General features: G+C 44.3%; 1 protein-coding gene across 9 annotated transcripts in view; it reads left to right on the top strand.

The window, feature by feature from the left end:
* LOC147050538 (uncharacterized) overlaps window positions 1-23,946 on the top strand; it is a 60,079-nt gene that overhangs the window by 5,370 nt on the left and 30,763 nt on the right. For 4 of the 9 annotated variants that reach the window (XM_085922805.1, XM_085922802.1, XM_085922803.1 and 1 more), the window contains exon 2: window positions 17,610-18,824. The exons of 1 other annotated variant lie outside the window; for it this stretch is intronic. In XM_085922805.1, the coding sequence (XP_085778931.1) occupies window positions 17,688-18,824 (1,137 nt within the window). In that variant the 5' untranslated portion in view covers window positions 17,610-17,687. Of the gene's footprint in view, window positions 1-713; window positions 777-6,878; window positions 6,959-17,609; window positions 18,825-23,946 lie in introns of all 9 variants that reach the window. 4 more of the 9 variants (XM_085922804.1, XM_085922806.1, XM_085922807.1 and 1 more) reach the window with 4 other exon arrangements.

Below are 23,946 nucleotides of genomic sequence, written 5' to 3'. Positions count from 1 at the left end.
AATCCAAGACTGGCGTCTAGCATTACTCAAAATATGACGTCACATCAAGCATTAATCAAAACATGAGATATAATCAAGTAAAGAACATTCTTAGACACCTTGAGCAGTGATTTTAGAATAACATCAGGCATGCATTAGATAGTTCCTTACGGGTCATTATGCTATTCAGGCAATATATCAAAAAACATTTGTTATTTCAAAGTGCATAGAAATACATATCAGATCATGATCACTTTTGTCCTTACCATATAGCAAAAATGTCTAGTTATGTCTTCTTTATTGATTTGGTGTGTAGATATAATTATATGCTTAAAATGTTTCTTTTGTTGATTTAGTATGTGAATATACTTGTCTGCTTATTTGCTTTATTAAATGAAGTTTGAGCATATTTGTTTTTGTAGCTAGGCAGGACTTTTTATATTTCGACCCCATCCCATCAATATGTAAACCTGTGGGAAAACGCAGACCACGTGGATATTCCTGCCATACCGTGCATCTTACTGCAATACTGTGAGCTTCCCATGACATCAATATCATGATAAAACAGAACTGTAAGCTTTAGATAATTCTACATCCATTTTGATAGAAAAAAACAGGGCTGCCTCATGAAAATGTAATTTTGGCCCATGATTGAATTGTTCAGAGAAAAAATGTCATGGAAATGTAGTAACAGGAAATGTATTCAAATCTCTTCCCTGTGTGTTTTTTTCTAGAAAACCACAGGCTTGAGTCTTCATCTAAGTCTTCAGAATCACTTGGTCCTCAAAGTATTAGTCGTATGTATGATATTTTAAATACCGTAATTTTCGGACTATTAGTCGCTCCGGAGTATAAGTCGCACAACCCATAAAATGCACAATAACGTGAAAAAAACCCCATATATAAGTCGCACCGGAGTATAAGTCGCACTTTTGGGGCAAATGTATTTGTCAAAATCCAACACCAAAAACAGACACGAACCAGCAACAACAGGCTAAACGATACGGTATGCTACCGTGACATACACAAACGAGAGGCTGAGAACGGGCCTAACGTAACATTCAGAGTTATTCAAATGATTATTACATAAATAACACGTTTATCAAACCATCTGTGTCACTCCAAATTATAAAATACATCGTTCATCGATCGTGTAAACAATGCCGCGTACACGCGCCGTCGGACTCGTGATTTGCATGTCTAATTATTCCACAGACCCATATAACGATATATAAAGTATATTTCAAATAACTATCATATAGCAACAATATTACCAAACCACCTGTCACTCCAAATCATAAAATACATTGATCATCGATCGTGTAAACAATGCCTCGTACGCGCGCCGTCGGACTCGTGATTTGCATGTCTAATTATTCCACAGACCCATATAACGATATAAAAAGTATATTTCAAATAACTATCATATAGCAACAATATTACCAAACCATCTGTCACTCCAAATCATAAAATCCATCGATCATTGATCGTGTAAACAATGCCGCATACGCGCGCCGTCGGACTCGTGATTTGCATGTGTAATTATTCCACAGACCCATGTAACGATATATAAAGTATATTTCAAATAACTATCATATAGCAACAATATTACCAAACCATCTGTCACTCCAAATCATAAAATACATCGATCATCGATCATGTAAACAATGCCGCGTACGCGCGCTGTCGGACTCGTGATTTGTATGTCTGGCGTGATGTGTGCTCACATGCTGTCCATCACAAGCAGAGCTTGCATCCTAAATTGCATTGCTGCCTCTACTGTTTTTTTTTTATTGTTTTTTTTTTTTTACATCACCACACTATATTCTCTTCACCAGACCTGTGCTTTTTAAAAACTCAAAAAAACAGCGCTTTCCCCTCCCAGTTGTTGCATCACGGCCAATGGTGAAATTTAAATCACCCTCGTTCAGTTTAGTTCAGAAATAACTATATTTCTTCTTCAGTTGTTTTTTTTTGTTTTGTTTATTTGTTTCATGAACTTGAATATTGTGCTTTAAAGTGTGAATTGCTTTATTCGTTTTTTCAGTGTATTTAAATAATATGTGAGGTGATCAACTGTACTAGTAAGTAATGTGTTAATGATCAAGTAATTTTTTTGAAAAAAAAAAAACACATATAAGTCGCTCCTGAGTATAAGTCGCCCCCCCCCCAAACTATGAAAAAAAACGCGATTTATAATCCGAAAATTACGGTAATCGATTACATTGACATTTACATGTACATACAGTGGGTCAAAAAAGTTCCGTATTGGCCCGAATATAAGACAACCCTGATTATAAGACAACCGCCTCTTTTTCAAGACTCAAATTTGAAAAGAGACTTTTTGAACACCAAATTTCATCTTGATACAAAAAATAATTACAGTACATCTGAAACAAATGATTATCATAATATATTCAAGAGAAAAAGCATGTTATATTGTCTCATTCAAATCATGCAAAAACTGTCTATCACATCTTAATATCTGAACATTTAAATATGTAAACTAAAGTGCAATCACATTTTGAAATGAATGGCTTCTTGTTTTTGAAATGTAAATACCCCAATCTACTGTGATAAAACAACAAAATTGCAATAACTGCATAACCATCAAATTGAAGTCTAACTGTAACCGTAGTCTTGAAACAAATCTGAATAAGGAAAAACACTGCTATAAAATAATGCAAACTGCTACCGCTATTATAAGGGACTGTATATGGGGTTGGCTCAGCTGGTTATGCTCTTTTGGTCCCTGGGTGTCGGTCAGAACACAGGAGGGAAGACGTGGTTCAGTTTTGATTGCCTTACTGAATCATTGGCAAAAAATTAACAGGCACTGTGGCTCATAGGGGCATACAGGCAAACTGGCAAAAGGGTATAGGCACACGTTTGATCGTAAGAATGTGAACGCAGATGTGTGTACTGTACATGGGTGAGTCTTTGGGTGTGTGTATGTGATTCTTGTGTGTGTGATTATTGAATGAAGCGTGTGAAGGGTTGTGTGATTGTGTGTGCGCGCGCGCGCGCGTTTGTGTGTGGACGGTGATGTTCATGTGTGCTCATGTGTATGATGTGGCTCTTTGAGGTAACAGTAAAAAATGTGGCTCTTAGTCTCTGACTGGTTGGCCATCCCTGCTTTAGCTACATCTACATATGTTACACACACACACACACATCATATTTATATCATTTATACATTATTTTCTGTATGTCATTTTTTTCTATTAATCAGAGATGGGGACTCGAGTCACTGTGACTTGGACTCGAGTTGACTTGCTATTTTGATGACTTGTGACTTGACGACAAAAAAACAACAACTTGAGACTCGACTTGGACTTGGAAGTTAAAGACTCTGGACTTGACTTGAGATACGATGACTTGATTGACTTCAGTGTATGTTTTCAGTTTGAATATAAAATTGAGTGAGTCGTCACTTTATCATGGTGGAGGGGTTTGCGTGCCCCTATGATCCTAGCAGCCATGTTGTCTGGGGCTTCATGCGCCTGGTAGGGTCGCCCATGGCAAAAGGGTCCTAGGTGAGGGGCCAGACAAAGCACGGCTCAGAAGACCCCACATGATGAAAAAGACAAATGGAACTGGTTTTCCCTCGCCCGGACGCGGGTCACCGGGGCCCCCCTCTGGAGCCAGGCCTGGAGGTGGGGCTCGAAGGCCCATGGGGCCCGACCAGGCATAACCCGAACAGAAAACGTAAGTCCCCCTTCCCATGGGCTCACCACCTGTGGGAGGGGCCAAAGAGGTCGGGTGCAAAGTGAGCTGGGCAGCGGCCAAAGGCGAGGACCTTGGCAGTCCGATCCCTGGGTGCAGAGGCTGGCTCTAGGGACATGGAATGTCACCTCTCTGTCTGGAAAGGAGCCCGAGCTGGTGTGTGAGGCAGAGAAATTCCAGTCCACCATCCGGCGTCTCAGGAGGGGGAAGCAGTGCACAGTCAACACTGTTTACAGTGGAGATGGCATGCTGCTGACCTCGACTCGGGACGTCGTGGGGAGAATACTTCGAAGCCCTCCTGAATTCCACCGACACGCCTTCCATTGTGGAAGCAGGGCCTGGAGACTCTGAGGCGGACTTTCCAATCTCTGGGATCGAAGTCACTGAGGTCGTTAAAAACTCCTCGATGGCAGGGCCCTGGGGGTGGATGAGATGCGCCCGGAGTTCTTAAAGGCTCTGGATGTTGTGGGGCTGTCATGGCTGACACGCCTCTACAACATTGCGTGGACATTGGGGACGGTGCCTCTGGATTGGCAGACTGGGGTGGTGGTTCCCCTCTTTAAGAAGGGGGACCGGAGGGTGTGTTCCAATTACAGGGGAATCACACTCCTCAGCCTCACTGGTAAGGTCTATTCAGGGGTGCTGGAGAGGAGGGTCTGTCCGGAGGTCGAACCTCGGATTCAAGAGGAGCAGTGTGGCTTTCGTCCTGGCCGTGGAACAGTGGACCAGCTCTACACCCTCGGCAGGATCCTTGAGGGTGCATGGGAGTTCGCCCAAGCATTCCTCATGTGTTTTGTGGACTTGGAGAAGGCGTTCGACCGCGTCCCTCGGGAGATTCTGTGGAGAGTGCTTCGGGAGTACGGGGTGCTGAGCCAACTGATAAGGGCGATTCGGTCCCTGTATCACCGATGCCAGAGTTTGGTCCGCATTTCCGGCAGTAAGTCGGATTCGTTCCCAATGAGGGTTGGACTCCGCCAAGGCTGCCTTTTGTCACCAATTCTGTTAATAATTTTTATGGACAGAATTTCTAGGCGCAGCCGAGGCGTTGAGGGGGTCCGGTTTGGGGACCTCAGCATCGCGTCTCAGCTTTTTGCAGATGACGTGGTGCTGTTGGCTTCTTCAGGCCGTGATCTCCACCTCTCACTGGAGCAGTTCGCAGCCGAGTGTGAAGCGGTCGGGATGAGGGTCAGCACCTCCAAATCAGAGTCCATGGTCCTCGGTCGGAAAAAGGGTGGATCTATGCTCCTACCCTCACCTATGGTCACGAGCTATGGGTCGTGACCGAAAGAACGAGATCCAGGATACAAGCGGCCGAAATGAGTTTCCTCTGCAGGGAGTCCGGGCTCTCCCTTAGAGATAGGGTGAGGAGCTCAGTCATTCGGAAGAGTCTCGGAGTAGAGCCGCTGCTTCTCCACATGGAGAGGATCCAGATGAGGTGGCTCAGGCATCTCATCAGGATGCTTCCTGGAACCCTCCCTGGGGAGGTGTTCTGGGCATGTCCCACCGGTAGGAGACCCCAGGGATGACCCAGGATGCGCTGGAGAGACTATGTCTCTGAGCTGGCCTGGGAACACCTTGGGATCCCCCGGGATGAGCTGGATGAAGTGGCTGGGGAGAGGGAAGTCTGGGAGTCCCTCCTAAAGCTGCTGCCCCCGCGACCCGACCCCGGATAAGCGGAGGGAGATGGATGGCTGGATCGATGAATATAAAATTAATAATACATTTTAAAAAATAATATTGACGGTAGGAGAGCAGGCTGAGAATGGCGTTGTCATGATTGGATTACTACACTGTCAATCAATCAGTCATGCCCTCTCTACATACCTAACGTGTTTATTGGAGAATCACGCCCCTTTATATCAGACATGTACAAACATGGCAGCGGGAGCGGGTCATCACCTTCATTCATCGTGATTACCTTTATGACGGCAAAAGACGGACAGGACAGGGCAAGATATACAACAGAAACATTTCAGATAACCAGACGACATCTTAAAATTTTGTCCGTCATTTGAAGAGCCCTTATGCCCAGTATTTGCAACTCAAATGTGTCAGACACTGTCGGCAGACGTTAATTTGTTTAGATTGAGATACCAATAAATTATCATATGAGGTCATTTTTGTTTGATTTCATGGTGTATTTTACTGAATATCAGTAATTACAATGCAAATCCAAATAATTGTCATATTTTTTAAACAGGTTAGACACATTGGACAATGATGGTTACTTAAAATTACTTATGTCTTGTCGATTCACGTTACTAAAACAGATTCTGCGGGTAAAATTGCAATAATAAGGTGACTTGACTTGGATTTGACATAATCTGTGACTTGACTTGCCCAAGAAAAAAATTACTTGGGACTTATTTGAGACTTTAAGGTTAAGACTTACTTGAGACTTGCACATGTGTGACTTGGTCCCATCTCTGCTATTAATATAGTATTTACATTTTTGAAACTATTATTTAATGTTTTAATGATAATGTATGCACTTATATAATTTAATATACATTTATTGATACAGAAAAAAAATTATGTTTGATAAAAAATGAGAAAGTGACACTACTACGCGGATTTTCACCTATTGCTTGGTCTTGGAACCAATTATCCGCAATAAACAAGGGATTACTGTCTTGCAAAATTTTAAATTTCAAAATTGAAAATGTGGAAATTTTGGTAAGTCGCATGTTTTGGAATAGGTAGATTTAAGATGATGTTTAAAGTTGCAATTGGTTGAATATGTCAAAAAATGTAGAAGGAAAAAACTTAACTTTGGGGAATTTTAAAGGTGAAAATGTGATATTTTGATAATTGGGGCACTTCCAGTTCAATTCAGGGCACTTCTCGTTTGATTGGGGCACTTCCAGTTCAATATGGGGCAGTTTCAGTTCAATTTAAGGCACTTCCATTTTGTTTGGAGCACTTTTGATCTAATTAGGGCACTTCCAGTTTGTTTGGGCCACTTCCGATTCAATTTAGGGCACTTCCAGTTCCATTGGAAGTAATTCCCATTCCATTTAGGACACTTCCGATTCAATTTTGGGCACTTCTGGTTTGTTAGGGGTACTTTCGGTTAAATTTGGGGCACTTCCGGTTCACTTCCTGTAAGTTAAGTTCCTGTTAAATTCTTGTTCATTCTGGGGCACTTAGTGTTTGTTTTGCTGCATTTCCAGTTCACTTCCTGTTGATTTTGCGGCACTTCTGGTTCTCTCCAAGATGGCCGCTGCACTGTTGAAGTGGGGGTAAGCATAAGGTGAAAAGTTAAAAGTTGGAACACGTTGAATCGATCGCAAAATGTAGAAGTTAGAGAGGAAAAACGGAATGAGTCCAAATACCCCTGTGGGTCTGATAATGGGGAGAATGTAGAATTCTTGGTAAGGGGAACTTCTTGGAATAAGTAGGCATACACTGAATAGCAGCAGAAAAACGAAATTTTGTAAAATTTTACGTAAAATTTAAAGGTGAAATTTTTGAAACGTGGCAATTTTGGGAATGATGAGAATCCTCCCCAATGTGAATTGAATAAGGTGAAGGATGTGAATTCCAAATGGGAAGAATGTAAACGTAAAATGTTGAATGTGCCATGAAGAATGAATGGGGAAATTTTGGCTGAATATTTGTGAAATCCCATCCATCCATTTTCTGAACTGCTTAGTCCCCACGTGGGTCGCGGGCGTGCTGGAGCCTATCCCAGCCGTCATCGGGCAGTAAGCGGGGGACACTCTGAAGTAGTTGCCAACCAATCGCAGGGCACACAGAGACGAACAACCATTCGCACTCGCACTCACACCTAGGGACAATTTGGAGTGCTCAATCGGCCTATCAAGCATGTTTTCAGGATGTGGGAGGAAACCGGAGTGCCCGGAGAAAACCCACGCGGACACGGGGAGAACATGCAAACTCCACACAGGGAGGGCCAGAGGTGGAATCGACCCGCACCCTCCTAACTGTGAGGCGGACGTGCTACCCACTGCCCCACCGAGCCGCCCTATTTGTGAAATTGGGAAATTTAATAAATAATAGTTAATAAACTTTTCAATTAAAAGAAAATGGAAGCACATGAACATTTGGAATATGTTGAAATTGGAATGGGTTGAATCGGATCAATTATGTGGAAGCAGTGACGTGCGGTCAGAGGAGGCAAGTGAGGCCGTGCCTCCCCTGCCATCATGAAAAGGGGAAAAAACTAATTCAATTGGATTTTTTAAATAAAGTAATTTTCCTTTTAATTTCAGTAGTTTAAATGAAGACGATTCGCTCAGAGGAGGCAACTTCCTGCCTTGCCTCACATGGCTGCCTTTGCTGTCAGGCTATGCAGTTAGACTGAACTGCTGTCTGTCTCTATGTCGCTGTTAGTGTTCAAACACTGTGGCTATATTAACTAATTTCCATAGTTAAGCTGATGTATATAATATCTCGTGTTCTTTGTCATCTGTCTGTAACATCGTGTTTCTTTAGATGAACAAAACGGGTTTGAAAAGAGACCTTATGGAGGCAAAGAAAAAAAGGTTTTCCAGCCTTATGGAAGGGGGTGCTAATGATCCTGGGATGCTTCATGCGCCCACATGTAGAATAAGAGATCTCCAATACAAATTTACAGTGAGCAACTGAGGAGCAGTCGTCCATTTATTTCGTTTTACATTCTGGTTTTTTTTTTCGTTTTTACATTTCGTTTTACAATAAAGGATTACATATCTACAAGATTTTCAGCTATGGATTTTCAGTTGAAGCAGGAGGTCATCAGTAAAGGATGACCAACTCAGGTGTCATGGTTTTAGCAATAGTTTTGACCCACATGCAGAAACCAAATCATAAGTCCAAGATGAATTTGAAGTATTTATTGGAGGAGAATACTGTAGCAATGGAGCAGGATGGTCTGAGCCAGGAGTACGGAGTTGGAGCTGCGATGATGGAGCATGTGGAGTACGGCCAGAACAGGGTGGATCTTGTCGAAGGTCTGTGAGGAAATCGAAGAGCTAGAATGCATCAAGAGAAAGGTCAGAGAATTCGGCGGAACTGTATCGAACGGCAGACCGGAGGATCAGGAGATGTGGCGTGGACAAGCAAGGTGAGGTCAAGATGGGAGAGCCACAGCTGTGGAGGTGATCTACATAGGCAGACACAACGCGTTGCTGGCAGCACGCTCCTTAAGAACGAGGCTGATGAGCCACACCTGTGGGTCCTCCGCCACCCTGCTCACGGTTTCTCCCTGTGAACAAAAAGGAAAACTCCGGGACCCTGACCCCTCCCCCCTTTCAACGGCCGCCACCCGGTGGCCTAGAAGAGGCAGACGGGAGCGGCAACCAATAGTCCGAAATCAAGGAAGGGTCACAGATGTAGGAACGGGGCACCCAAGACCGGTCCTCGGGACCATAGCCCTCCCAGTCGATGAGGTACTGCCAACCACGGCCCCGCCGACGAGAGTTCACAATTTGCTGGACCAGGTAGACCGGGCGCCTCTCCAAGTCCCGGGCGGGAGGAGGGGGGGCTCGGCCGGAGGAAGGGACGTGCTGGACCGGACAGGCTTTATCTGGGAGACATGGAGCGTGGGATGAATCGGACTGCAGAGGGACTGATGACGGACACGATCTCGAACGGGCCAATGAAGTACGTCCACGGTCAGCGTATCTCCGATTTTGTTGAGGGGCTTTGATGGTGTTGGACCAGACAGTTGATAGCCGAGTGACACTTCGAAGAGAGACAGGCCTGTGTCAACGAAGACGTGAATTGTGGGCGTACTCCATCTATGGCAGAAACTTATTCCAGTCGGAGGGGTTATCAGAGGTAAAACATCTGTCAAAGTCAAAGGCCGCTTTACTGTCAATTTCTTCACATGTCAAGGCACACAAAGAGATCGAAATTACGTTTCCCACCGTCCCACGGTGACTAGACACAGTACACAACACTCACATCAAATAGCACCAAGAGTAAAAACGAACAGACAAGAGCAACGAATAAGTAATAAGCAAATAACCCAAATAAATAAACAAAAAATAAATAAATAGACAAATAAGAGCAGCAAAATGGAGCAAGCGCGCTAATAGCAGACAGCCAGATCATAGCACAAAAGAACAGGACGTCATGTAGCAGAGGGTGGAGGGGGGAGGGAATTCAGGATCCGGACAGCTTGGAGCACGAAGCTGTCTCTGAGTCTGGTGGTGCGGGAGCGCAGGCATCTGTACCTCTTCCCAGAGGGCAGAAGTTCAAAAAAAGAATGAGCGGGGTGACTCACATCACACACAATCGCGGCCGCCTTGCGAGTGAGACGGGAGGCGTAAACTTCCTGAGGGTTGATTCGAGTTCTTGGTTCATGCCTTCAGTTTGACCGTTTGGTTGAGGCTGGTCACCAGATGTCAGGCAGACCTTAGCACCAAGAGCCGAGTAGAATTGTTTCCAGACCCGTGAGATGAACTTTGTGCCACAATCTGAGAGGATCTCTTGAGGGATGCCATGGAGACGGAAAACGTATTTGACCAAGAGTTGAGCGGTCTGGAGAGCAGAGGGGAGTTTTCTGAGGGGAACCAGATGACAGGACTTGGAGAAGCAGTCGATGATGGTGACAATGGTGGTCATCCCCTGAGAAACGGGCAATCCTGTTCCAAAATCCGATGCGAGATGGGACCAGGGGCATTTGGGTGTGGCGAGGGGTTGTAGATGTCCAGTCCAGGGGGTCTGTGAGTCTCTATATTTCGTAGGCAGGTGGGACATGCAAGCACACACTCCCTAACGTCACTGTGGATGGATGGCTACCAGAAGTATCTGGAGATCAGAGCAATGGTGCGACTGGTTCCAGGATGGGCTGAAAACTTAGCCGAGTGAAACCAGTGAATGAGGCGGGAGCGGACGAAGGAAGGGACATAGGTTCTGCCTTGTGGACCGGTACCAGGATCAGGTTCCTGGAGCTAAACCTGTGGACCAGTTCTTTGATGTCCCAGGAGAGAGAGCCTATGATGCAACTGGGGGGAAGGATGGGAGCTGGTTCCTCTTCAGACTCGTTGGGTGAGAACTGTCGAGACAGGGCATCTGGTTTGGTGTTTTTGGAGCCAGGGTAATAGGAGATGGGCAAATTGAACCGGGAGAAGAACAAGGACCAGTGAGACTGTCGAGAATTCACGCGTTTGGCGGACTGTAGATATGCCAGGTTCTTATGGTCGGTCCAGACCAGCACGGGTTGTTCAGTACCCTCTAGCCAGTGGCGCCACTCCTCGAGCGCCAGTTTAATTGCCAGAAGTTCTCGGTCACCAACATCATAGTTTCTCTCTGTGGGTGACAGTCGGGAGAAAAATGTGCAAGGGTGAAGCTTCCCATCGGAGCCCATGAGTTGTAATAGTATCGCCCCTACTCCTGTGTTGGATGCGTCGACTTTTAGGGTGAACTGTTTGCAAGGGTCTGGGTTGATGAGTATTGGTGCTTGTGAGAACCTCTTTAACGCTGTGAACGCGGCATTTGCTTCTTCAGTCCAGGTGAACGTTGTCTTGGTTGAGGTCAGGGCTGCTCGGGGAGCGGCTGTTTGACTTTAATTGTGGATGTAACGGCGGTAGAAATTGGCAAACCCAAGAAAGGGTTGGACCTGATTACGGGTTTCCAGGACAGGCCAATCCAGGACGGTTTTGATCTTGTCAGGGTCAGGCCAAACCTGTCCGCCCTCGAGAATGAATCTCAAAAAGGTGACAGATGGTCTGTGAAATTCGCACTTGTCTGCCTTGACAAATAGCCGGTTCTCCAGTAGACACTGCAGCACCAAACTGACACGACGGCGGTGTTTGCAGGGGTTTTGCGAATGAGAATGTCATCCAGATAGACAAAAACGAATATATTGAGAAAGTCTCGGAGGACATCGTTGACCAAGGCTTGAAAAACTACAGGTATTCGAAGTGGCTGAGCGGGGTCTTGAAAGCAGTCTTCCACTCATCTCTCTGGCGGATCCTGACCAGATAATATGCATTTCGGAGATCGAGCTAGGTGAAGATGGTTGCTTCTTGGACTGGTTCAAATGCTGACGAGATGAGAAGGGTGTACATATTCTTGATGAGGTTGAGGCCTCGGATGTCGATGCAAGGGCGGAGAGTCCTATCTTTCTTGCCCACAAAAAAGAATCCTGGCCCCAGAGGTGAGGAGGAAGGACGAATTATGCCAGCGGGCAGTGACTCAATACAGTATATGGCTTGTCTTTCTGAGCGGAAAATGTTATAGAGCCTACTGGACGGTAGTAGGGCACCGGTAAGAAGTTCTATGGCATAATCATATGGGCGATGAGGTGGTAAAGACAAGGCTTTGCTCTTGTTGAAGACTTGCTTTAGGCCATGGTATTCTTCTGGAACCTGCGCGAGATCGATGGGACCCGTTTCGTCAGGTGTCACCAGGGGCGAGGGAGAGGGCACAGCAGACTGAAAACAGGAGGATAGGCAATTCGTGGACCAGGACTCGATGTGACGATCTGACCAGTTAATATGTGGATTGTGTTTCTGGAGCCAGGGGAAACCAAGTACAAGGGCTGACTGTCTTACGGGAAAACAAGGAATGAGATGAGTTCTCTGTGGTTGCCAGAGATGATCAACTCCACAGGTCTAGTGCGTCAGGTGACTCTGGAGAGTCAACTACCACCCGGAGCGGAAACAGAAAGAGGAGTGGAGAGAGGCACCGTTTCAATCTGGGCTCGGTAGATGAATTCCTGGTCGATGAGGTTCTGTTCACAGCCAGAGTCAACTAGGGCAGATAGTTAGAAAATGTTATTGTGGACTGACACTATGGCGGGTAGAGAGAAGCGAGGGGTCTTAATATCGGGGGGATGGTCCGGCGGTCTCCCCTTCACGACCGGCAGACCCTGTCTCTTGGGCCGGATCGGACAGAGGGCAACGAAATGATCCGGTGACCCGCAGTACAGGCATTGCCTTGACTCTCTGTGCCGCTGCAGTTCCTCAGGGGAAAGTCGAGTCCGACCCACCTGCATAGTCTCGGGCTCTGGAGGGAAATGGTTAGGGAGTGGCCGAGGCGGACTGGTGGTAAGCCGAGGAGGCTGCAGTCTCGCGACCAGTCTCTCCTATCGTGAGCTCTTTCGTCTTTCCCTAATTCGGTTGTCTAAACAAATAGCCGAGGCTATTCGGTCAATTGTCTCTGGTTCATCCAGGCTCGCCAGTTTGTCCTTTAAGGATCCATCTAAGGCTTGAAAAAAAGCTGTGTTTAAGGCTACAGGGTCCCATCCGGAAGAGACTGCTAGGATGCAAAATTGAATACAAAAATCTGCTACGGGTCTATTACGCTAAGTTCCCGGCGAGATACTCCGGTCTGGTCGGTCTCGATTGTAAAAGTCTGTTTGAATTCCTTCAAAGATTCCTCCAAACAACACCTAAAATGCCTGCAGTCAGAAAACGGGCCTCAGCCCACTTTAGAGCCTTCCCCGTGAGGAGCCCCAAATTAAATGAGATCTTCGCCTCAAAAGACTGGGGAGAGCGATTAAACACCAAGGAGCATTGGAGAAGAAAACCGCCACAACTACCAACCTATCCGGAGAACTTCTCCGGGTTGGGGGAACGAACCTCGTCGGGGTGCAGAATCTGCTGTGAGACCAACGTGTTGGTGGCGCCATGTGGCGGCGAGGGGGGTGCTCTGACCTGGGTGTCTTGGAGTAGTCTTGCCACTTGTTCCAGATGGAGATTGGTTCTTTGCTGCTGCTCTAGGAGGGCTTGGAGAGTAGACTTGTGGGACTCTAGCTGGTGTTGCTGCTCCGCGAGGGTCCTCCTGAGTGGCTCTGCTGGGTCCGATTGGCCTGAGTGTTCTGTCATAGTTTTAGCAATAGTTCTGACCCACATGCAGAAACCAACTCATAAGTCCAAGATGAATGTGAAGTATTTTTTGGAGGGGAATATTGTAGCTATGGAGCAGGATGATCCGAGCCAGGAGTACGAAGTTGGAGCTGTGATGGAGTGTGTGGAGTACGGCCAGAACAGGGTGGATCTTGTCGAAGGTATATGAGGGAATTCAAGAGCTAGAATGCAACAAGAGAAAGGTCAGAGAATTCGGCGGAACTGTGGCAGAGATCGAACGGCAGACCGAAGGATCAGGAGACGCGCTGTCGACGAGCAAGGCGAGGTCAAGATGCGAGAGGCACAGCTGTGGACACTCAGGTGACGCGTTGCTGGTAGCACGCTCCTTAAGAGCCTACCCATAACGAGCCTGATGAGCCACACCTGTGGGTCCTCCGCCACTCTGCTCACGGTTTCTCCATGTGGACAGAAAGGAAAACTCCCGGACCCTGACACCCGGAGTTAAAAGGTTTGATTTGGACAACGGGACTTCGGAGCATGTCTTTACAAACGGAGTTGTACGCACGATCGAAAACAAGTTTTTGATTCCATGTGCTTTATTGAGTGTTTTTATGTGTGAAGACTGATGATATGGGATCTCATTTATAAAAATTAAATAATGAATAAGCTACTCTAGAGTAGCGTTCCCCAACTTTTTTTTGACATGGTTAGGTGTCGGACAAATTTTACAGTGGGCGGGTGACATCAGTGCCTTCTGCAGTCATGAACCTCACTGCACGTCACTGTGTGGAAGTAGGAGCGTGTCAAAAAAGTGCGAGGAATAAAAGTAGAATAACGTGTGAAGGCCTTCACCTTCCCACAATAAACATAAAATAAATAATAAATTGTTACACAACTTCCAAACCTTTGTTCACATCAGCTGGAAACGCACACTGCACACTTTTCCATGTTTTTAAGGCAAAAGTCATCTGATGAGAGTGTAAAAATGTGAACAATGTTGCACACAGTCCAACAGGCGAAAAATGAACAAAGAAAAATGTAAAAACATACCAGGTATGGACGCGAAGTCATCCCAGCATGCTCCCATTTTGTTTTGTCCCGGTACAAAAAAGTACAGTGGAGCCTCGGTTTTCGAACACAATCCGTTCCAGAAAGCAGTTAGAGAAGTGAATCGTTCAAATCCTGAATCATGTTTTCTCATTACAAATAATAGAAAAAAAACAACCCGCCTTTTTTAAGCATTTTTTCATTCATCAGAGCAAAGACGTGACACAGCCGTGTACGAAGAAAAAATGCACTGCCGTGGGGAAAGAGTCATGACAGCAGCAATGAGAGCTCATAGCGCTGGCGTGCCTCTGAGCAATGTCCTTCACTGAGGACAAGCATGGGATGCGCGGCTAGCTGCCGCGCACGTAGGGAAAAAAGCACTGCCGTCCAGAAGTTGGAACAGCAGCAATGAGGCCAGATAGCGCGGGGCATGCCTCAAAGCAACGTGTGTCACTGCGGATGTGACTGAGTTCAAGTGCAGGAGGTGGCAGCTGGCCACGCACAAGGGAAGAAGCATCAACAGAAGATGCAGAAGGAGTCGAGACGCGTGACAATATCGCATGTTTGTTCTTGTATTTACTGTAAAGATGCAATACTACACCTACAGCAGCAACCGCATGCTGAAATATGCCGACGACACGACTGTGGTGGGTCTGATCACCGGTGGCGACGACTCACTACAGATCGGAGGTCGACCTTTTGGCCGCATGGTGCAGGGACAACAACCTTCTGATGAACGTCAACAAGACCAAGGAGATTATCATTGACTTCCGGAAGGGTCACACCCACCACCTGCCGCTGACCGTCAACGGTGCTGTGGTGGAGAGAGTGAGTAGCACCAGATTCCTGGGGGTGCACATCAGTGAGGACCTCTCCTGGACCACCAACGCTGCATCACTGGCGAAGAAAGCTCAGAGGCCACCTGTACTTTCTGCGGAAACTCAGGCGAGCAAGTGCTCCTCCCGCCTTCATGACCACATTCTACCGTGGCACTGTTGAGAGCGTCCTCTCCAGTTGTATCGCTGTGTGGGGTGGTGGCTGCTCTGAGTACAACATGGAGGCCCTGCAGCGCATAGTGAACACTGCAAGTAAAATTGTCGGGGCTCCACTCCCCTCCCTGAAGGACGTTTACGCCTCCCGTCTCACCCGCAAGGCGGCCGCGATTGTGTGTGATGTGAGTCACCCCGCTCACTCTTTGTTTGAACTTCTGCCCTCTGGGAAGAGGTACAGATGCCTGTGCTCCCGCACCACCAGAATAAAAAACGGCTTCATACTCCAAGCTGTCAGGATCCTGAATTCCCTCCCCCCTCCACCCTCTGCTGCATAACGTCCTGTTCTTTTGCGCTATGATCTGGCTGTCTGCTATTAGCGCGCTTGCTCCATTTTGCTGCTCTTATTTGTCTATTTATTTATTTATTTATTGTTTATTTATTTGGGTTATTTGCTTGTTACTTATTCGTTGCTCTTGTCTGTTCGTTTTTACTCTTTGTGCTATTTGATTGTAAGTGTTGTGTACTGTGTCTAGTCACCGTAGGACGGTGGGAAACGTAATTTCGATCTTGTGTGTCTTAACGTGAAGAAATTGACAATAAAGCGGACTTTGACTTTGATACAGTGTGGGAGTGGTTATTAAGGGAATGGGAAAGATTTATGTAGAGTAAAAGTATTGGGTAGGGTTTAAAAAGCTTTAACATTCATGCGCAACCATGACTCATTTTGGTTTCACTATGCATGAGGTTCATATAAAATGTGGTAATTCTGAAGGTGGACACTTTGCATTGCTTTGCAAGGTAAACCATACTTCTAATTAATTTACAAGACCCTCTAGCGGCCAACAAGAAACACTACGTGTTGGAACTTTTAAAACATTTTAAATTTCAAAACAATGTATACCCTTTCTATTTTGCAGATTTTCGTTTTTCGCAGCTGGTTCTTACGGAAGAGGATTAGGGCCAGTGAAGAAAAAAAAAACTAGGGGTGACAGGATTCTGACTTATTTTTCTCAGAAAGTCGGAATTCTGACTTTAAAGTCAGAATTCTGAGAATAAAGTCAGAATTCTGACTTTATTCTCAGAATTCTGACTTTAAATTCTGGCTTTATTCTCACTTTTAGTTCTGAGAATAAAGTCTGAATTCTGACTTTAAAGTCAGAAATTGGGAATTCTGACTTTAAAGTCAGAATTCTGGAATGCATCTCTCGTAAAAAATGAGGGATCACTGTATATGTATATATATTTTTTGCATTTTTGCATGTAACTGAAATTGATTGTGGGTTTTCAGACTGACTGAAAACTGAAATATCAAAACTGTTGACACACTGTACCCTTAAAATAAATAGCATGTTACAGCTCCATAACAGAAATTTGAATGTGATTGTTGATCAAAACCTGGCTTTTGAACAGGTGTGTCAAATATACAAATCCTCAAAAAAAAATCCTCAGTACCAACATGCAAGTGTAAATGAAAATTCAGTGTATGTACACTAATCCCTTGTTTATCACGGATAATTGGTTCCAAGACCACCTCCAATATGTTAAAATCCTCAAAGTAGTGTCACCCTCTCATTTTTGACATTCATAAATTTTTGTGTATCGATAAATGTATATTAAACCATATAAGTGAATATGTTATCATTAGAACATTAAATAATAGTTTCAAACATGTAAATACTATATTAATAGGTAGTATAAATGACAGAGAAAATAACGTATAAATAATATAAATATAAATGTAAATATAAATATAATACGTGTGTGTGCTTGTGCGTGCGTGCGTGAGTGTGTGTGTAACATGTAAAGTTTACATCCTGTAAATATGTTTTTAGAACTCTTTTATTAGAACAACTTTTTATAACAAGGTACAAGTGTACACACTGTAAATATGTTTTTAGAACTCTTATTATGAAAAAATATATAACAAGGTACAATTTTGGAATTTTTGATTTTTTTTTTTATTTGGAAAAAAAATCTGCAATGTACTGAAACCGCAATAAATGAACCGCGATGTAGCAAGTATTTGTGTGTGCATGCACTCGCACACATGCTTGTCTGTTAATGTGTCGGGGCGTGTGTGTTTTTGTTTGTTTATGTACAGGGCAAATGAAGAAGAAAGCAAGGAAAACAAAGACATACTGACACAACGACCACAAAAATTGGCAGTCTGAATAGACTGATGTCAATTTGTCACGAAATGCGGAAAACTGAGCAGCTTTCACAAATAACACAAGGAGGTAAACATGAACTTGAATTCCTTAGAATAATTGTAAGTAAACAACAAAGAGAAATTGAAAGACTAAAAGATGAAAAACATGACCTGAACATCCTTGTAAGAACTTTGAAATTACAAATAAAACATTTTACTCTGAAAGTTGAGATGAGTAAAAATTTAGCCATGAAAGAACAAATGCTTCTTCATGAAACATTGACTGTCATTAACAGAGAGAGTCATATTCTGGGGACACAACATACAGAGATTAAAATTAAGCAACACAACTTAAAATTGATACATTTTTCAAAATTAGAAGAACACAGGCAAAGTCTCAATGAACTTACCTGCCAAATAAGGCTATGGTCGACAAGTGACTGCAGTCTGATAACTAATAACTGGAAAACAATCACTGGTGCAAAACAGGCCAAGCAGTACATGCAGGAAAGCATGGCATATTTAAACCAAACAATAATAAGAAATGGCAAAGACGTTTCACAACTTGAAGATGAAATAAAGCACATCATTAACACAATGACTGTCATTGTAAAGTATTCTGAGAACATTTTGACTCAAATGAAAACGCGGACTAAAATACAGAAAGACAAAGAATTTATTGAAAAAACAAGCATGTTTTTTGAATCTTGTGTGCCAGAAAACAGTGAACAACAACTGGGAGATATATTAAAACGTACAGTAAATACACAAACGCATACGGAAGAGGACATATGGAAGAGGTTGATCTACACAAGAAAACAACAAAAAACAAACAACATAAACACAGTGAATGCTAATAAACACAGGATATATCTTGAAGAAAAAAAAGCAAGAAAGCTGATGAACTTGGTGAGAAAACAAATCGCAAAGGAATTCACAAAAAGAAAAGTCAAAAGCATCAAATGTCCAGCTAAAATAATGATCAAACTTGATCAAAAACTTGAACAAACCATGAAAGAGAAGGTTGAATTGGAAATCCTCAAGATGGAGCTGCAAATACAAAGAGAAAAAGAAGAGGATTTGATGCAATGTAAACACTGTTGTCCAGGTGCACAACAGGCTCAAAAGCACATCAACGAGACGACAAGAACCAAGTCAGATCAAAGGGTAAGTGTGTCTTTTTGTCTAAAGCATAACCAACCATTGCCCAACCATTACCGGGCCGCAGGCCATTTTGTACTTGACAGCACAAAGCTACTGAACAGAAGTTTTTCTTTTAGCAGATGTGGATTGAGAAACTTTGCGGCTATTGAGAAACTTTGTGCCTTGCGTGGCATCCAAGTCTCATACTCTGAAACTAGGAAACTTATGCTTGCTGTGATGTAACATGGCAGTTAGCCACGCATCACGAGTTTGGACAAGTCTGATTGCCTTGAGTCTTAAAAGAGTCATACAGGCGGCAAGGACCGGACCAGCTAAGTCGCGACTTCAATGGTAGGGCAGTATCCATTATTGCATACGGCTAGTTGGTACAAATAAGTAAAATCCAAGTAAGACACCCCAGCAAAAACTATCCAATTACAAATATTTCAATAACACAGTCTATTGAACTTTTTTTTTTTCCTTGCTGATATGGTCTGGTTTAATCGTGAACAAATCCAACAGCGTGAACAAATCCAACAGCGTATGAATTGAGTTTGTAGATCACCATTGGGTTATTTATTATTTATGTTGTGGCAGAACCACGCCCGGACTGACCATAGGGAGAACCGGGAGTATTCCCACAGCGCCGGCCTAGGATTGACCTGCTGGGGTCTCTGTTTTTTTTTTCTTCTTTTCTTTTTTAAGTCTGCCGGTGCGGCGGCGTGCCTATCAGAGAGACAGGCCTGGCCACTTAGGCCACTCAGGCCAGGAGCATGTGAGGAGGGAAAGATGATTGGTTTATATCAATTAACACCCGCCCCCACAGTCCATAACAACCACACAGCGCACATGTGGAGGAAGGGCTGTGTTACGTATGTCAGGTGCCGGCTGCTGTGGTGTGTATAGTTAGCGAGTGGTGCAAGTGAGGATAATGGACTTTGAACGTGATAAAAAGAAGAGGAAAGGCGGTGCAGAGAGGGACAAAAAAAGAATGGCACTGAAGGAGGACGTGGCCAAATGCAGAAAAGTTACGGATTTATCATTGATAAGGTGGCAGAATCCAGTGCGTTGATGCGTCACATCCTGACCTTCTAAGGCAGCATTTGCAAACTGCGGGTTCTAGACTTAATTATAAGTGGGTCAGCAGGGGGCTAGGTCCTATTTTCCCAGCACTTTATTTTTGTAATGTGTAAAGAAGTTAAAGTTGTTGTTTCAGTCTAAAAAAGAAATAGAGACTGTCTTTATGACCTGTATTATTTTATTTGACCATTATTTGGTTTGAAAAATGAAAACAGAAATATTGACTTGTACTTGCCATATTGTTATTTTCTTTACATGATAATGACAGTCAGTCATCATCATAGCTTGTCACGCCAAACAACCAACCATTCTAGGGTGTTCTGATTCACATTCAGCAAGTCAGCATTGTTCAGGCTGCATGATAAGGGACACGCTCGGAGAACATGCTTGATGGTCTGGGTGCCCTCTCCACACTCACATGATTGATCCGTCCCCAGATCACATCTGACCATATTATCACTTGTCCTACATACCGTAATTTTCTGACTATTAGTCGCTCCGGAGTATAAGTCGCACCACCCAAATAAGCTGCTGCGCTACGACCTTTTCAAGCAGTTTTGCTATGAATGGGAGATTTGAAACTGGCCTATAGTTACAGAGACAGGCCGGGTCAAGATTTGGTCGCTTAAGTAGCGGTTTAATGATAGCAGTTTTAAAGGCTGTTGGCACTATCCCAGAGGAGACAGACAGATTAATTATATTTAAAACGGACGGTCTTAAGATTTGAAACATGTTGTGTGTTTAGCCGCACTAACTAATTGTGCAAGCCTTTCGAGGGACACGCTTTTAAAATTTGAAAGGGTTATTGCATGATCGCCAGCGCCGGTAATCGGCGGTCCCGACTGAGCGATCGGAATGGTCATCTTGATCTCATCCCTAATGGATTCAATCTTTCGAGCAAAGAATTTCATTAACTCGTCAGCCGAGTGAAAGGAGCTATCGGGGGTCGGCTGGCGTAGTGTTAGCTTTGCCACTGTATTAAATAGGTATTTAGGATTGTTCTTATTGAGATTAATGACCTGCGAAAAATAACGAGTTTTTACTAAGATAAGCGCATCTTTATATTTCAGGAGGCTGTCGCGCCATGCCTGATGGAAAACCTCAAGTTTGGTTAAACGCCATTTGCGCTCATGCTTTCTACTTAATTGCTCAAGCGAACGCGTTTCATCTGTGAACCACGGAGTAGGCAATCTATGGCGAGTTTTCAGACGTAGCGGCGCCACAGAGTCAATGGCATTCAAAACTGATGATTTGACCCCAACAAATATGGCACTTCCATATGTTTGGCTAGCGATGTCAATAGCCAAGTGCATTCCTGGTACAGAGGGCTTGTTGTTCACCCTATGTGTTCAGACATCTGGCTGAAGATCTGAAAGGAGCTTTGCGTTATTATTGCTAAAGCCTTCAATATTTAAACTAATTATATTCATGTTATCAGTGAAGTCCGAGATGCGAGGTGAGGTGGTTGGCTGAGTTACTGATGTTATCAGCGGGCCGAGGGTTTATCCTTTTACCACCCAGGTCGCAGTTGGTTGGACTGTATTGGCGTGAATTGTTAGGATTGGTCTCCTTACGGATTAACAGGGTTACGACGAGAACATTCCTAACTTGACCTCGATGATGACAGTGTATTTGGAAGCAAAAAAATATGAAATACACTGATAATGACAGTGTATTTCATATTTTGCTTCCAAATATTTGGTGGGTGAACCCCTCCACAACTGAGTCTTGGAAATGTCCAGGACTATTATGCTTATATTGGAGTGCATATTTGTTTTGAATCAGCCAAAACCATACTATTGTGTGTGCATGTGTGCACACAAATGTGTTTTGCTTGTGCCCATGCATTTAAGTGTGGGTGTGAACATGCACGTGTGGGCAGGGTGGCCTGGTTATATAATTGACTCCTGGGCTACAGAATATCCCAGTCCAGCCTTGGCAGAAGGGAGGAACATGTCTTGATTTCATGACTGTCTGCCAACAACTGTGGTTAGAGACCATTCATCAAAGACACAAAGAGAGCACAACATGTAACTAACTGTAGGCCTGCTGGGTGAGAAGCCTGGTCCTGAGGTCCGCCTCACAGCCCCTCCCTCCCTGAAAACCCAGAAGGACACTCAAAGCCATCCAAAAATATATACCGTAATTTTCAGACTATAAATCGTGTTTTTTTTCTTAGTCTGGGTGGGGGGGCGACTTATACTGAGGAGCGACTTGTATGTGAATTTTTTTTACAAATTTTCAAAATTCCAAAAAAAAAAAAGTGAACCCGCGATAAACGAACCGCGATGTAGCAAGGGATTACTGTCATATGAACTGCAAGTGACGTCACCCGTAACAGGCGGCGGTTGTTTACATAGAGGGCAAAGAATTTGATCACGGAATGACGAAGATGACGAAGGGCCCCACGTGTTTGTAAGTGACACGGAGGACAAAGAGTTTGAAGGATTTAATGATTTGGAGTGACACATAATGTTTGAAAAACTATTATGGCTTTTACGCACGCCCGGTCCTTCTCGACGGGAGCTCTCTTTCACCTCCGTGGATGGAAGTCAGGGGACGGCGCTCGGCCGGGTGACTGTCCGGGGACGGCGGATGGGGCTTGGACATGGATTTTACGCACGCACGCTGCTATTCTGTGGAGCTCTCTTCCACTTCCGTGGATGGAAGTCAGGGGCCGGCGCTCGGCCGGGTGGCTGTCCGGGGACAGTGGATGGGGCTCAGACATGGCTTTTACGCACGCCCGGTCCTATTCTATGGAGCTCTCTTCCACCTCCGTGGATGGAAGTCGGGGGCCGGCGCGCGGCCCGGTGGCTGTCCGGGTACAGTGGATGGGGCTCGGACATGGCTTTTACGCACACCCGCTCCTATTCTATGGAGCTCTCTTCCACCTCCGTGGCTGGAAGTTCAGTAGTTGTTGGCTCGTTGAACTCTTGTTTTGTTAAATAAAGAGCCGTTTACCAAACCCACGTCTTTCCTGGTACTTTGTTAACGCTAAAATATAGTTATATACTCGATCTCTGCAGCGCACGTGTGGCGTTGTTTACATAAACGAGGAATTTGATTGATGGATTTAATTATTTGGAGTGACACAGATGGTTTGATAATATTGTTGTAATATGATAGTTATTTGAAATAGACTTTATATATTGTTATATGGGTCTGTGGAATAATTAGAAATGCAACTTACGAGTCAGACGTCAGCATATGCGGCGCATATGCGGCATTGTTTACATAAAGCAAGATCGATGGATTTAATGAATTGGAGTGACACAGATGGTTTTATAAACGTGTTATTTATGTAATACTTACTTGAATAACTGAATGTTACGTCAGGCCCGTTCTCAGCTCCTTGTTTGTGTATATGTCACGTTAGCATACTGTATCGTTTAGCCTGTTGTTGCTGGTTCGTGTCTGTTTTTGGTGTTGGATTTTGACAAATAAATTTGCCCCAAAAGTGCGACTTATACTCCGGTGCGACCTATGTATGTTTTTTTTCCACTTTATTGTGCATTTTATGGCTGGTGCGACTTATACTCCAGAGTGACTTATAGTCAGAAAATTACGGTACTTTTGATTCACAGCCCCGCGTGAAGAATCGCTGTTGTGATATCAGTTCAGCTTGGAGCTGCTTCACTTTATCAGCACGGTCACTCCCTGTTAGTTTGTCGTATGTGTTAGCATGTTAAGTCTGGTCGTGTCTCTTTAGGTTAAAATCCTTAAACAAGGCAATCGTCTCTTTCCAAATTAGACAAACACATCTGTCTTGATTTTCAGCGAAAAAAAGTATATAATTCCCATCTCTCTTGAAAGCGACGACCCTAGTTGTCAAATTTCCTCGTTTTCTTTGAAGTCGCCATAGCAGAAATGAGCGTAGAGGGGTTTGCAACACGAATACAGACTGATATTATTAAAGTGGTGCTACAACCTTTTCATACAAGGAGGAATTACAGTTTCAATTTTCATGATTTTCTTTTTATTCAGTTTGGCAGTGCAGGTGGGCCATGAATAATACATTGTAAGACTGAAGCTGCGGGCCGTATGAAATCTAACCGGAGGCCGGATT

This window comes from Syngnathus leptorhynchus, chromosome 10 (assembly GCF_054491065.1).
Source record: "Syngnathus leptorhynchus isolate UIUO chromosome 10, UIUO_Slep, whole genome shotgun sequence".
In the NCBI taxonomy this organism is placed as follows: Eukaryota; Metazoa; Chordata; class Actinopteri; order Syngnathiformes; family Syngnathidae; genus Syngnathus; species Syngnathus leptorhynchus.
This window is presented reverse-complemented; position numbering and strand designations above follow the sequence as displayed.